At 37.4% G+C, this 16,556-nt stretch overlaps 1 protein-coding gene across 4 annotated transcripts in view; it reads left to right on the plus strand.

Annotated features, from left to right (window-relative positions):
• The window catches only part of NUCB2 (nucleobindin 2), a 47,484-nt gene extending 31,495 nt beyond the window's left edge, over positions 1 to 15,989 (plus strand). For 2 of the 4 annotated variants that reach the window (XM_006041189.3, XM_025266716.2), the window contains 6 exons: positions 33 to 91; positions 189 to 281; positions 1,430 to 1,519; positions 7,631 to 7,801; positions 8,355 to 8,433; positions 8,844 to 8,984. In XM_006041189.3, the coding sequence (XP_006041251.1) occupies positions 33 to 91; positions 189 to 281; positions 1,430 to 1,519; positions 7,631 to 7,801; positions 8,355 to 8,429 (488 nt within the window). In that variant the 3' untranslated portion in view covers positions 8,430 to 8,433; positions 8,844 to 8,984. Of the gene's footprint in view, positions 1 to 32; positions 92 to 188; positions 282 to 1,429; positions 1,520 to 7,630; positions 7,802 to 8,354; positions 8,438 to 8,843; positions 8,985 to 15,584 lie in introns of those variants that run through there. The other 2 variants (XM_025266717.3, XM_006041190.3) reach the window with 2 other exon arrangements.
• Positions 15,990 to 16,556: the final 567 nt, after the last annotated feature.

The raw sequence follows: 16,556 nt of genomic DNA on the forward strand, positions 1-16,556 counted from the left end.
CAGTTTCTGCATTTGTAACTTTTAAACTTTAGATGTCAATAGTGATGGCTTCCTAGATGAACAAGAATTAGAAGCCCTATTTACTAAAGAGGTAAATGAGTTCATTAAGTATTCAGTGGCTTTGCTCTCTCTTTTTTCCTTCTATTATCTTCCTTTCTTTTATGTTGGTTTTAAAATTTTCTTTTTAGTTGGAGAAAGTATATGACCCCAAAAATGAAGAGGATGATATGGTAGAAATGGAGGAAGAAAGGCTTAGAATGAGGGAACATGTAATGAATGAGGTATGTTTGAAATGTTTGCCTGTTACTTCTGTGGATTATTCAAGTTCTTGCAATAAATCTTATTGTTAAATGGAAAACAAATATACAGAATAGATATATAATTGTATTTTTCATTTTTGATTCATAACAGTCAGTAGAATCCCTTAGTGTAAATAAAATTATTTTGTAACTACTTTAAAATGTTTTAAAAGATTAAGATGCTCTGCATATAAAAGAATGTATAAAACATTCTTTAGAAGTAAAAAATTAATTTTTGCTAAGAAATTAAAAACTCAATGCCTTAATGGTTTATAACAACAAATATTTATTTCTTGTTCATGTTATTAAGCTAAAAACTCTGAAAGAGCTATCATAGACAGGATAACTTAAGCCCACGGTTTTTGTTTTTATCTATACTGCACAGCTTGTGTGATTAGCTTGTGGGATCTTAGTTCCCTGACTATGGCTTGAACCCAGACCCTTGGCAGTGAAAGTGTGGAGTCCTAACTGCTAGACCACCAGGGAATTCCCCAAGCCCACTGCTTTGCTTCAGTGATTTTCACCTGATATTTGAGCTATTCATGGTAAACTGGGATTTCTGTTGAGTGCTGGCATCTTACATAACAAATGAATTTCTTTGGCCATCATAAAGTTCAATTTTGTAACTGAATTTGCCATAGTTTATAAGAGCCACTGAAAAGGATTTGGAAAGGTTGTCAACTTCATCTTTGATTTAGTTAGTTGTTTGTTTTTAGGAAAAAAATGCTGTGAGCATTTAACTTAAACTGCTTTATTCTTGCCTAAAAAAGTCCTCTTTCTGGAAAGATTGTTGCCCAAGCACTTAGCTTCAAAAGGAATTATAAATGGTGTAGGGAGGAAGGAAAATAATATTAGTCTAACCAGCCATATCACCAGACTCAAACTTGGTGATCTTTGGGGATTTCAGGTATTTTCAAATTTGAATTATATAGAAGAGAAAGTTATCTATTTTCTGATTCTAGTATGATATTAAGTGTTCTGTTTTGTTTTGTTTTTTCTCAGTTTCTATGGATGTTAGGCTAATGCTAATTGCTGTATGTTTATGTAGCAGCATCTATTAGAAGAATTTCTAGTGTCTAAATAATGAGAAAGAGTTATTTTATTTTACATATACATTTTCTTTTAATCAGGTTGATACTAACAAAGACCGATTGGTGACGCTAGAGGAATTTTTAAAGGCTACAGAAAAAAAGGAATTCTTAGAGCCGGATAGCTGGGAGGTAAGAGAACCTACTTGAAATGGGATGTATGGTTCAAGAAATTTATATCAGTTTATCCCCTTTTAACTTTTATTTGCCATTATGTTTGCATGGATAGTTATACCATCTTGGCTTTTCACATAAAATGTCACTATAAAATAATGAACTCGATTTCTTGAAAAGCTGTGGCAGCTGATCTCTACTAGCAATCACATTGCATATAATTAGAAGTCTTTTTAAAATTGTACTTAAGTGTAAAATAATATTCATTTTTGAAAATTAAAAATATGGATACATTCGAAGAGTGAATTGGAAGTTACATGTAATTGTACCATCCAGAAGTAGACACAAATTATGCATTGTGTTATGCAAGTTTGGAAATCCTTTGTGTATTTAGTATTATGCATACATATAGCATAGAGTGTATAAATAGTGCCTGTCCCATTTTTAGTTTACATATATGTATAAATTCATATCTATATATGTTTTAAATGGCTTTATACTATATAAATGACTTTGTGAAATTCTGTTTTGTAAAATTTAGTGATATTTCATGAAAAATTTCCAAAGCCGTGTCTCAAAATCATGATTTAAAAAATGACCACTTAGTATGCAGTTGTGTGATAGCATAATTTTTATAGCCATTCTTCCAGGTTTTAGACTTTTTTTTTTCTGTGATAAATAACATTGTGATAACTATCCATTAGTTCATGCATTTTGGGGCATCTGTGAGGATTTCCCTAAGATTAATTCCTAGGAATAGAACTTTTCTCAAGTTTTATGAGCAGGTTTTAGTTTCTAAACATAGCTGCCAAATTGCTCCCTACCAAAGTTATTTGAATTTATATCATAGTTTACTCTGTATGAGTGAGTGCAGACACGTCTTGAAAAGAATGGTCGAGAGGAACCAACCATAGTAGACTGAAAAGAGAACATTGTCTTTTCCTATATAAAATAAAATTACCTTTTTAGTTAGTTTGAAATAAGGTGGCCAACTGTCCTGGTTTACCTTGGATTGAGGATTTCCCAGGATGTGTAACTTTTCAGTGTTTTAACCTGGATGGTCTTGGATAAATTGGGACAATTGGTCATCTTAGTTTGAAGTTAAATAAATCAGCTTCTTTTTTGTTTTAAGTTTTTGTCTAACATTTGAACTATTTCTGGACATTGGTGAAGAAGAAGAATGTTCAGATTATTTGAACATGAATTCCCTTGAGTGCTTCTGGTGAACTGGATCAATAGATAATTACATACCTTTTTCACTTTGACTTAATTTCAGATTTACAAAAAGAGCTGCAAGAATAAACAAGGAATTCCTGAACACCTTTTTTTTTTGAGAGTTGCACATGATGCTGCTTTAACCTTAAATACTTGACGGTGTTTTTTCTGCAAAGATTTATCTTATATAATCACAGTAAGATTATCAATGCTACACACAATACTATTCTCTAATCTCTAGATTTTTTTGAGAGGTTTGTCAATTTTCCCTGTATTGTCCTTTACAAAGGAAAATCCAAGATCATGCATTGGATTTAGTTGCACTGTCTTTCTAGTGAATCTGAAAGTTTCTGAGTCTTTGTATCTCATAGTATTGATATTTCTAAAAAGTTGTTCAGTCACCCAGTTGTGTCCGACTTTGCGACCCCATGGACTGCAGCACGCCAGGCCTCTGTGTCCCTCACCATCTCCTGAAGTTTGTCCAAGTTCATGTCCATTGCATTGGTGATGCCATCCAGCCATCTCATCCTCCAATACCCTCTTCTCCTTCTGCCCTCAATCTTTTCAAGCATCAGGGACTTTTCCAATGAGTCAGTTGTTCCCATCAGATGACCAAAATACTGGAGTTTCAGTTTCAGCATCAGTCCTGCCAACTAGTATTCGGGGTTGATTTCTCTTAAGATTGACTAGTTTGATCTCCTTGTTGTCCAAGGGATTTTCAGGAGTCTCCTCCAGCGCCACAGTTCAAAGGTATCAATTCTTTGGCGCTCTGCCTTCTCTATGGTCCAGCTGACCACTGGGAAGACCATAGCCTTGACTATACAGACCTTTGTCGGAGGAGTAATGTCTCTCCTTTTCAACACACTATCTAGGTTTGTTATAACTTTCCTGCCAAGAAGCAAACATCTTTGATTTCATGGCTGCATTCACTATCTGCAGTGATTTTAGAGCCCAAGAAAAGGAAATCTGTCACTACCTCCCTCTTTTTCTCCCTCTATTTGCATGGAATGACCCTCAGTTTGAATTTGTCTGCTGTTTCTTTATGATTCCTACTTTTGGTAGGAATATCACTGAAGTGATGTTAAATGCATCATATCAAGAAGCATATGCTGCTGATTATTTCCATAACTGGCTAGGTTAACTTTGATTATTTGGTTAAGGTGGTGTCATCCAGGTTTTCCCAATGTAAAATTACTATTTTATCTTTGGTAATATGAAAAGTAACTTGTCTAATCCACTGCCAGAATCCTTAAAAAAGAATCATTCAACATCATATCAAAAGTATTGGTAAGCATTAATAACTTTGGAGGTACTTAACTGTTTTCTAAGTGTTAGACATTTAGGTTATTTCCAGTCTTTTATTGTTACTTAAAAAGATAGTGCTGTTATTAACCCATTTTTATATAAAGTTTTTCTGTGTTAAGGATTATTTTTTAAAATAGATTCTCAATGTAGTATTACCAGGACCAAGGGAATATTCGTAAGGTTTTTGATGGGAATAATATTTACTTATTTCTTCAATCATAGGATTTACAAAGAGTTTCAGACTTGCTAATCAATATCTCTGAAAAACCAGACTTTAATATTTGTTTACATTTTTTGTCATTGTTTTAGCCTAAGTGCATATAGTCTATATACTGTGATCACAAGTTTCTTGGATTAGTTGTTTTTTTCCCCTCCCCCTTCTGTGAAGTATTTTGTTCACTTAAAAGTATTATTTATTTGTTTCTATTTGTATTCAATATGGAGGAGTTTTCTGTCTTTATGGATTTTATTTATTTATTAAGCATGTGAAACACTGACATATTACCAGCAATCACATCTGTGCAAAAAAGATTTATTCAAAAAAGTATGATTTTCTTTCTCACATTTTCTTTGTCCTTACCACCCAGTTCTCTATTTATTCTATAGGTAACCAATCTCATTCAGTTCAGTTCAGTTGCTCGTCCTGTCTAATTCTTTGCAACCCCACGGACTGTAGCATGCCAGGCTTCCCTGTTCATCACCAACTCCTGGAGCTTGCTCAAACTCATGTCCATCGAGTTGGTGATGCCATCCAATGATCTCATCCCCTGTTGTCCCCTTCTCCTCCTACCTTCAATCTTTCCCAGAATCAGGGTCTTTTCCAATGAGTCAGTTCTTCGTATCAGATGACCAAAGTATTGGAGTTTCAACTTCAGCATCAGTCCTTCCAATGAATGTTCAGGACTGATTTCCTTTAGGATTGACTGGTTTGGTCTCATTGCAGTCCAAGGAACTCTCAGGAGTCTTCTCCAACACCACTGTTCAAAAGCATCAGTTCTTTAGCCCTCAGCTTTCTTTATAGTCCAACTCTCACATCCATACACGACTACTGGAAAAACCATAGCCTTGACGAGACGGACTTTTGTTGGCAAAGTAATGTCTCTGCTTTTGAATATGCTGTCTAGGTTGGTCATAACTTTCCTCCCAAGGAGTAAGTGTCCTTTAATTTCATGGCTGCAGTCAAGAGCCCCCCAAAAATAAAGTTAGCCACTGTTTCCACTGTTTCCCCATCTATTTGTCATGAAGTGATGGGACTGGATGCCATGATCTTAGTTTTCTGAGTGTTGAGCTTTAAGCCAACTTTTTCACTCTCCTCTTTCACTTTCATCAAGAGGTTCTTTAGTTCTTCGCTTTCTGCCACAAGGCTGGTATCATCTGCCAATCTGAGGTTACTGATATTTCTCCTGGCAATCTTGATTCCAGCTTGTGCTTCATTCAGCCTGGCATTTTGCATAATGTACTCTGCATATAAGTTAAATAAGCAGGTTGACAATATACAGCCTTGACGTAATCCTTTCCCAATTTGAAACCCATGTGTTGTTCCATGTCCAGTTCTAACTGTTGCTTCTTGACCTGCATACAGATTTCTCAGGAGGCAGGTAATGGTCTGGTATTTTCATCTCTTTCAGAATTTTCCACAGTTTATTCTGATCCACACAGTCAAAGGCTTTAGCATGATCAATAAAGCAGAAATAGATGTTTTTTTGGAACTCTCTTGCTTTTTTGATAATCCAGCAGATATGGGCAATTTAATGGTTCCTCTGCCTTTTCTAAATACAGCCTGAACATCTGTAAGTTCATAGTTCACAAACTGTTGAAGCCTCACTTGGAGAATTTTGAGCATTACTTTGCTAGCCTGTGAGATGAGTGCAATTGTGTGATAATTTGAACATTCTTTGGCATTGCCTTTCTTTGCTATTGGAATGAAAACTGACCTTTTCCAGTCCTGTGGCTACTGCTGAGTTTTTCAAATTTGCTGACATGTTGAGTGTGGTTCTTTAACAGCATCCTCTTTTAGGATTTAAAATAGTTCAATAGGAATTCTATCACCTCCACTAGCTTTGTTTGTAGTGATGCTTCTTAAGGCCCACTTGACTTCGCATTTCAGGATGCCTGGCTCTAGGTGAGTGATCACACCATCGTGTTTATCTGGGTTATGAAGATCTTTTTTGTACAGTTTTTTTGTGTATTGTTGCCACCTCATCTTAATATCTTCTCCTTATGTTAGGTCCATACCATTTCTGTCCTTTATTGTGCCCATCTTTGCATGATGTGTTCCCTTGGTATCTCTAATTTTCTTGAAGAGATCTCTAGTCTTTCCCATTCTGTTGTTTTCATCTATTTCTTTGCATTGATCACTGAGAAATGGTTTCTTACCTCTCCTTGCTATTCTTTGGAACTCTGCATTCAAATGGGTATATCTTTCCTTTTCTCCTTTGCCTTTAAGTTCTCTTCTTTTCTCAGCTATTTGTAAGGCCTCCTCAGACAACCATTTTGCCTTTTTACATTTCTTTTTTCGGAGATGGTCGTGATCCCTGTCTCCTGTACAATGTCATAAACCTCTGTCCATAGTTTTTCAGGCAATCTAATCCCTTGAATCTATTTGTCACTTCCACTGTATAATTGTAAGGGATTTGATTTAGGTCATACCTGAATGGTCTAGTGGTTACCCCTACTTTCTTCAATTCAAGTCTGAATTTTGCAATAAGGAATCATGGTCTGAGCCACAGTCAGCTCCCGGTCTTGTTTTTGCTTACCGTACAGAGCTTCTCCATCTTTGGCTTCGAGGAATATAATCAATCTGATTTTGGTATTGACCATCTGGTGATGTCCATGTGTGGAGTCTTGTCTTGTGTTGTTGGAAGAGGGTGTTTGCTATGACCAGTGCGTTCTCTTGGCAAAACTCTGTTAGCCTTTGCCCTGCTTAATTTTGTACTCCAAGGCTAAATATTCCTATTATTCCAGGTATCTCTTGACTTCCTACTTTTGCATTCCAGTCTCCTGTGATGAGAAGGACATCTTTTCTGGGTGTTAGTTGTAGAAGGTCTTGTAGGTCTTCATAGAACCATTCAACTTCAGCTTCTTCAGCCTTACTGCTTGGGGCATAGACTTGGATTACTGTGATATTGAATGGTTTGCCTTGGAAATGAACAGAGATCATTCTGTCATTTTTGAGATTGCACCCAAGTACTGCATTTCAAACTCTTTTGTTGACTATGAGGGTATTCCATTTCTTCTAAGGGATTCTTGCCCACAGTAGTAGATATAATGGTCATCTGAATTAAATTTGTCCATTCCAGTCCATTTTAGTTCACTGTTTCCTAAAATGTCAATGTTTTCCTTTGTCATCTCCTGTTTGACCACTTCTAATTTACCTTGATTCATGGACCAATAACCAGTCTCAGTAGTTTCTGGATTTTTCCTTCCTGTCATACTTTTTGCCCGGATAAATATAAGTATGTATTTTCTTTTTCCCCTTCTTTCTTACCCCAAAGATATACTACTATAGATATTCTTTTGTACTTTGTTAATCACAGAATTTAAAAGCTGAATCAGAGCTTTTTGTTTTATTTCTAAGGTTATTCTTTTCTCATTTTTTTTGTCTTTTAGACATTGGACCAGCAACAGTTCTTCACAGAGGAAGAACTGAAGGAATATGAAAATCTTATCTCCGTACAAGAAAGTAAACTTAAGAAAAAGGCAGATGAGCTTCAGAAACAAAAAGAAGACCTACAACGTCAGCATGACCAACTTGAGGCTCAGAAGCTGGAATACCATCAGGTGGTATTTTGTAAAATGCTTGTGGCATTGAAAAGGATTCTAGGGTCTTTTCTACATGCCTCTGTTTTGGTACTATAATATTTCAATTAGATGTTATATTTTAAATTTTGCTGCTGCTGCTGCTAAGTCGCTTCAGTCATGTCCGACTCTGTGCGACCCCATAGACGGCAGCCCACCAGGCTCCCCCGTCCCTGGGATTCTCCAGGCAAGAACACTGGAGTGGGTTGCCATTTCCTTCTCCAATGCAGGAAAGTGAAAAGTGAAAGTGAAGTCGCTCAGTCATGTCCGACTCTTCGCGACCCCATGGACTGCAGCCCACCAGGCTCCTCCGTCCATGGGACTTTCCAGGCAAGAGTACTGGAGTGGGGTGCCATTGCCTTTTAAATTTTAGTATTTTTTAAATGGCATTCTTGACTGCCTTAAATTTTAGAATATGAATATCTCATTTTGGAAAACAATTTTTAGTTAGTTTGTTGTGCTTTGGCAAAGGGCATCCATAGCAGAGAAAATCAAATAATACTTACTTTTAAGACCTTCTTTTTCCATTCACTAGGTTGTACAGCAGATGGAACAAAAAAAATTACAACAGATTTCCCCATCAGCACCTGGTGGAGAATCAAAGATCTAGCCACGTAGGTAATTTTGTTTGTTTGAGAAAATTTTTAAAAATGGAATAAATAGAAATTTACTTTTGTTACAAATACAATTTCAAATCATTAATATCTGTGCTATTTTCTCTTTATGTGTAGAAGAGCAATTTGTATTACAGAAAAATGAAAAGGCCTCTAAAATCTTTATATACTAGTACATTTCAAAAGCTATGTAATTTGATAGCCATACACATGGTGAAATGATGGCTTTCAATATTACTCATAATTCTTCCTAATCAAGTATTGATATTATTAGAGAACATGTTTTTAAATTGTGATCTGTGGTTAAGCATAGTTAAGAAACAAATACTCAATATGTCTATGTGTAAAAGAATATTCAGGGTAAAGGAAGATACCTTTAAAATGAGGGCATATATTTTTCTTTTGTACAGACATTTAAAGTTTGAAGTCCACCAGAACTTGGAAGAAAATTGTTGAATCATCATCTGTGTCATCTTTTTACCTCCCTTCCTTCTCCTCTGCTCAATAAATATTTTAAAGCATATGTAGAATAAAGGAAGATACTTTTTAAATGGGAACATATTTCTTTTAACACAGATATTTAAGGATTGAAGCCTATCAGAACCAGGAAGGAAACAAACTCAATACCTGCTGTCATTTTCATACCTCCCTTCTTTTCCCCTTGTTCTCCTTTAGTTATTTAATTAAGCAGCCTATGCCATAATTTAATGAAATTATTAGTAACTATTTAAGTGAGAAAGCTTCATCCATTGCTTTTAAAATAAATTGCTTTCACTTATTCATAAATATAGATACTCTTTTGGGTGCTTATCATCCCCTCTCTCAATAAAAGTCTCTTTGATATTAATGATTCTTCTCCTGAGAATACCATAGTATTCCCCAGTGTTTGCTGGTAACTTTTCCCTGAAACTTTTAACTTTCAGCAATATTAACTGCTAGAAATTCTTCTACCAAACAGCTTCTCCTACCCCTTAAGGTCATTTTTCATTTACAATATTTTTGCATTATGCTCTATCATTCAAGATCAGGTTTTGCTTCATGTAACAGAATTGCCAAAGAGAATGCTGGTTTAACTAAAGCAGAGTTTTTGCCTTTTACATAAAAGAAATCTGTAAGTAGGTAGTGTCCAGGTTCCCATCTTTCTGCTCTGCTCTCCTCATTGCATGGTTTTTATTCTCAAGTTATTTCAGTTTCATTTTCCAAAGTGGCTTTTGGAAGCAGTGGGCGAAGGGCAACCAAAGGAAATTTCCCCAGCTGAGTTAGTGTCCTGGATTCGGTTTTCCCAGAGGACCACACAGCGTTTGAATTTACATGTCCTTGGCCAGAGCTGTGTCACATTGCCATCTAGCTGCTAGGGAAGCTGAGAAATCCAGTGTAAGTGAGACCAGCTAAAAATCAGGATTCTTTAACTAGGGAAAAATCCCGTTTCAGAAGGGAAAGGGGGATGTTTGATGGGTAACTACAGCTCTGAAAACTTAATCAGCCTTTTGGTGACCTAAATATCTGTGTGCATTCTTCTGAAACAGAGAACTCTCACATCCCCCACCACAAAAGGAAACCACCAAAATCGAATCCATTAATAACTGTAACACAAGCCTATGATATCTGAGTATAGTCCCCTTCATGAGGATAGAATGTGGTTTCTTACGTTCCCACCACTTGCAAACTAAAAAGCAGCGTGTCTACCCCCTGAGCACCGTATGCATAATGAAATAGGTACAGGGTAACTGCAGTAAAATCAACCTTTTAGAAAAAAGGAAAGCAGGAAACATAGCAGTCATACATCCATGGAAATTAAAAAAAAATACTCTGTGGCAAAAATAGCAAGGTGCTAATAGCTCGCTGCTCTGTCCATAAATACATTCTTTGGTTTTTCTATCAGGCAACCCCTGCTTCACCTTTCTGGGAGGAACTCCCTCGTCTTATGTCCTCAGGGGCCCTTGGCATTGCCCTCTGGGATGTTTTTATTGCCCACTAACCTTCAAGGACACAAGTGGCCTTTGGAAAGTGTCCCCCTCCTGAAGAGTGGACAGCTTTCACACTTTCTTCCTGTTATTATGGGTTTAGGGCCTTGGGAATTGTTTTAGAAAGTTATAAGCTGTTTCAGCTTGGGCTTAGGGTTTTTATTTGTTTTTTGTTTTCTTCTGCTTTTTGCAAAACAGTTCCCTAAAAATTTAGTAGGTCTCTGGTCTGTTTTCTTCGATTATTACCATGAGAAAGCACAAAGATCTTATCAAGATTGCTTTTAACAAAGAACCTCATCTTTTACTTGCTGGCCTCTGTGTTCTTTCTCTCCCTTTGGGTCTTTAATGAGTGGGACCTACTTAGTATTGTTTTGAACTGTAGGCTGGGATGGGATAACAACAGTCTTACTCTGATCTTTTTCTTTAGGATAGTTCCCATTACTTGGCAGAAAATTCTTAAGGGAAGGTTCTTGGAAAGGTTGTGAACGCTTTAGCAGCTTCCTCAGAACCTTTATTTATAATTGTTTCAGTCTGGAGTACGGTAGTACAGTAGTTGCCTTTTTTAGTTCTTCAGGGCTCCAGATTTGGGGCTTTATCAATTTATTTGGTAGATAGAGAGCAGTTCTCTCAGCAAAGATACATTCCCTTCCATCTCTCTAGACCTGACCATCCTTAGCCTAAGTCACATCTGTCTTGTTGGACTTTGCTGAAAGAGGGAAGGCAGAGCCTACACGTGCTAGCATTCTGAAATTCTATTACCATTTTCTCTGATACCTTATCCTGAGTTTGCATGAGATATCACTGCCCCAAACCTGACCTCCTCAACTAAGCAAGTTCCATTCTTATTATCTCTTTACTTGCTATACCTTATTTCTAGTTACCAAATTCTGGATAGGTTAAGATTCTTCATTGCAGCTCATTGAATCCTCTTCAGCTGTCAAACAGAATGGGATTAATGTGGGAGGGGTGTATAGATAGCTCACAGCATCTTTGGGAGGGCTGAAAGAATGGAACTTAGGCTGAGTTTCTAGGAACTGCATCACAAGACTAGGCTGCTGAAGAAGCTGCTGCTTTGGGAATAATTGAGAAGCTGTCTGCTAAATCAGGAAGCCACCCACTGGATTAGGAAGCCATGAAGTTGCCAGCTCCAGAACACCACCACTGACACACTTTAGATCAGCACAAGTGGATACTTCATGTCCTACTTCTCTCCCCATGGAACTCGGCTCTGAGTAAAAGTTTCAAGTGAGTGCAACCAATTGTTTGAACCAATCATATATGGGATCCTAGCTGCAAGGGAGGTTGGGAAATAATATTTAATTTCCTACCCCTGTTGTAGCATGCGTACAGCTGCTAAGTGAACAAATCCACAGTAATACTTCAAAATTTTAATTGCTTCTCAACATTAATTTAAAAACAGTTCTTATTTTATAAATTTTAAAATAATCATTGCATACTCCTCCAAACACTTCAGATTTTTTCCCCTTAAATCATGGATCCTAGAATTGACTATAGCAATCTAGAAAAGTTCTACTTATATGTATCTTTAAAAAAACCCACAAAAATCACTCAGCAGAGTAATGCTATTTTTCTAGAGATGGGGAAGAATTCCTATCTCTGTTGTTTAAATTATAGGAAATATTTTTAAATGGTCTGGGGTATCCTTTTGTTGATGACTCTATATGTAACTGGTATTGTGATAAGACAGGGATTCATATACGATAAAACTTTTTAGATGGCGGACTGGGGTCAAATCAGAAAGTAATGGAGACAATGATATTGTACTTTTATGTGACAAATATCAATACAACAGCAGTCATATTGCATATGTGCTAAGTCGCTTCAGTCATGTCCAACTCTGTGCAGCCCTATGGACTGCAGCCTGCCAAGCTCCTCTGTCCATAGGATGCTCCAGGCAAGAACATTGGAGTGGGTTGCCATGCCTTTCTCCAGGCGATCTTCCTGAACCAGGGATGGAGACTGTGTCTGTTACGGTTGCATTGGCATATAGGTTCTTTACCACTAGCACCACCTGGGAAACCTAGCAGTCGTATTCAGTTCAGTTCAGTCGCTCAGTCGTGTCTGACTCTTTGTGACCCCATGAATTGCAGCATGCCAGGCCTCCCTGTCCATCACCAACTCCCAGAGTTCACTCAAACTCACGTCCATCGAGTCAGTGATGCCATCCAGCCATCTCATCCTCTGTCGTCCCCTTCGCCTCCTGACCCCAATCCCTCCCAGCATCAGAGTCTTTTCCAATGAGTTAACTCTTCGCATGAGGTGGCCAAAGTACTGGAGTTTCAGCTTTAGCATCACTCCTTCCAAAGAACACCCAGGACTGATCTCCTTTGGAATGGACTGGTTGGATCTCCTTGCAGTCCATGGGACTCTCAAGAGTCTTCTCCAACACCACACTTCAAAAGCATCAATTCTTCAGCACTCAGCTTTCTTCACAGTCCAACTCTCACATCCATACATGACTACTGGAAAAACCATAGCCTTGACTAGATGGACCTTTGTTGGCAAAGTAATGTCTCTGCTTTTGAATATGCTCTCTAGGTTGGTCATAACTTTCCTTCCAAGGAGTAAGCGTCTTTTAATTTCATGGCTGCAATCACCATCTGCAGTGATTTTGGAGCCCAGAAAAATAAAGTCTGACACTGTTTCCACTGTTTCCTCATCTATTTCCCATGAAGTGATGGGACCAGATGCCATGATCTTCGTTTTCTGAATTTGAGCTTTAAGCCAACTTTTTCACTCTCCTCTTTCACTTTCATCAAGAGGCTTTTTAGTTCCTCTTCACTTTCTGCCATAAGGGTGGTGTCATCTGCATCTCTGAGGTTATTGATATTTCTCCCAGCAATCTTGATTCCAGCTTGTGCTTCTTCCAGCCCAGCGTTTCTCATGATGTATTCTGCATAGAAGTTAAATAAGCAGGGTGACAATATACAGCCTTGACGTACTCCTTTTCCTATTTGGAACCAGTTTGTTGTTCCATGTCCAGTTCTAACTGTTGCTTCCTGACCTGCATATAGGTTTCTCAAGAGGCAGATTCAGGTGGTCTGGTATTCCCATCTCTTTCAGAATTTTCCACCATTTATTGTGATCCATGCAGTTGTATTACAACACATTAAATATATCAAAGTAACACGTTTTACTGAAGAAGAAAAATGGCAACCCACTTTGGTGGAATCCCATGGACAGAGAAGTCTGATGGGCTACAGTCCATGAGGTTGCAAAGAATTAGACATGACTTAGCAACTAAACAATAACATGTTCTACATCTTAAATTTATACAGTGTCATATATCAAATATATTCAAGTAAAAAAATTAATTGGAGGAGAGCATAGAGAAATTTTTAAAAATGCTTTTTTGGCATGAGTAGATAAGGGACTGGAGAAGGCAATGGCACCCCACTCCAGTACTCTTGCCTAGAAAATCCCATGGACGGAGGAGCCTGGTAGGCTGCAGTCCATGAGGTCGCTAGGAGTCGGACATGACTGAGCAACTTCACTTTCACTTTTCACTTTCATGCCTTGGAGAAGGAAATGGCAACCCACTCCAGTATTCTTGCCTGGAGAATCCCAGGGACAAAGGAGCCTAGTGGGCTGCCGTCCATGGGTTGCACAGAGAAAGACATGACTGAAGCAACTTAGCAGCAGCAGCAGATAAGGGACAGATGTTAATGTAGACATACCTCAGTTTCCAACAAATTATAATTTATTAAAAATAGAATTGTTAGCCTAAGATTATTTATGGACATAAGGAATTCCAGTTGATATGTGTGTTGGGCATTTATTACTGAGGGTTGTTTCTTAAAGAGTTGCTAATCATATTCTTTCCAGCTCTCTTACAAAGTATTGGTCCTCTGTTTGATTTACCCCATTCATTTTTATATTCTTTAGATATTAAAAAGTCTTTGGCTTAGTTGACTTAGTAGTATGTATAAGTAATTTGAAATTTTGTTTCACATATGAATTTCCATGAAGCGTTTTATAGTATACTTGCTTTTATTTAGTTGTTAAGTCATGTCCAACTCTTTTGCGATCCCATGGAATGTAACCCACTATGCTCCTCTGTCTATGGAATTTCCCAGGCAAGAATACTGGAGTGGGTTGCCATTTCCTTCTCTAGGAGAATCTTTCTGATCCAGAGATCAAACCTGTGCCTCCTGCATTGGCAGACGGATTCTGTACCACTGAGCCACTGGGAAGGCCTATCGCATACTTAGTTATATATAATTAAAACTATATTTTCAAAGACAATAGTCCTGTATATAATATTTGACTCTCACTGAAGGAAACTTAAATTTAGAAGTTTAGAAGTAGTGGTAAAAGATCTTTTTGAGAGATGGCTCTTTTTGTTTGTTTGTTTAACCAAGATTTGTTTACAATAGCATTTTTTCATGCTAATTGAACATATTTGTATTACCATAAATCTAAGAGCAGGTCTGTTTTTCACATGAGGAAAAATAAAAAAAAAATTTGTGATAATATGACTTTTTTTAAGATAGTTGAGCTAATAAGAGAGGTGATGAGAAATGTGTGTGTGTTTAAATATTTATTTATTCTTTGGCCACTTTGGGTCCTCATTGCTGCGTGTAGGTTTTCTCTAGTTGTAGCAAAGGAGGCTACTCTGTAGTTGCTGCACGTGGGCTTCTCACTGTGGTGGCTTCTCTTGTTGCTGAGCCCTGGGCTCCAGGGTGCGCGGGCTTCACTGGTCGCAGCACATGGGCTCAGTAGTTGCGGTTTCTGGGCCCTGGAGCACAGGCGCAATAGTTGTGCTCATGGGCTTAGTTGCTCTGCAGCATGTGGGATCTTCCTGGGCAGGGATAGAATCCATGTCTCCTGCATTGGCAGATGAATCCTTTACCACTGAGCCACCAGGGACGGCCAAAATGTTTTTTTAGGGAGAAATATTGACAAGTCTGGGCTTTCCTGGTGGCTCAATGGTAAAGAAACTGCCTGCAACGCAGGACACATGGGTTCAATCTCTGGGTCAGGAAGATCCCCTGGAGAAGGCCATGGCAACCCACTCCAATAGTCTTGCCTGGAGAATTCCATGAACAGAGGAGCCTGGAGGGCTATAGTCCATGGGGTTGTAAAGAGTCGGACACAACCGAGCGACTAAGCACATTGACAAGTCTAGTTCTGGTTAGTGCCTAAAGTTTAATTTCTCTTTTATAGCTGTAAAGTAAATAAAGAAGAAACTGAAAAAGAGGCAGAGTTAGATGATGATTTTTATAATTTTCATGCAAGATTTGTGTCTCCTGAAAAAGCTGCTAGAGAAGATCATCTTTACCCTTAACCAAGTATGTCAACTTGATACTTTAATGCTTTTGTTTTGTTGGAATTGAGAGACTAAGGTGTATTCAGTAAAATGCAGAGTTCCTGTGGATGATAAAATGGAAGACTGTAATGACAGCTTGTTTTCAAGGTATGAGATTTGAAGGAAATCAGAAATTTTCTTTGCTTTTTTTTTCTTTAACACAATATCATTAGCAGAACTTCAGTCTTTCCATACTGTTTTAATTAATCAATTAGTTAATGAAAATGCAACAACTTAGATCTAATAAATGGCAATTTTTTCCAGCTTTTAGTTTTTAAAATTTTATGTTGAACTATAGTTGATTTATAGTATTGTGTTAGTTTCAAGTATATAGCAAACTGATTTTTATATATATATACACATATATGCTTTTTCCGATTCTTTTTCATTATAGGTTTTCACAAGATATTGAATGTAATTCCCTGTGGTATACAGTAAATCCTTGTTGTTTATCTGTTTTATATATAGTGTTATGTATCTGTTAATCCCATATTCCTGATTTATCCCTCCATTCCTCTATTCCCCTTTGATAACCATGTTTGTTTTCTATGTCTGTGAGTCTGTTTCTGTTTTGTGAATAAGTTTATTTGTATTCTTTTTTAGATTCCACATATGAGTTATATATTTATCTTTCTCTGATTTATTTCACTTAGTATGATAATCTCTTGGTTCATCCATGTTGCTGCCAATGGCAATATTTCATTCTTTTTTATGACTGAGTAATATTCCATTCCATTCCATATGCCACATCTTCGTTATCCATTCATTTGTTAATGGACACTTAGATTGCTTGGCCATTATAAATAGTGTTGCTATAATTTATTTGTTTT

This window comes from Bubalus bubalis, chromosome 16 (genome assembly GCF_019923935.1).
Source record: "Bubalus bubalis isolate 160015118507 breed Murrah chromosome 16, NDDB_SH_1, whole genome shotgun sequence".
Lineage (NCBI taxonomy): Eukaryota > Metazoa > Chordata > Mammalia > Artiodactyla > Bovidae > Bubalus > Bubalus bubalis.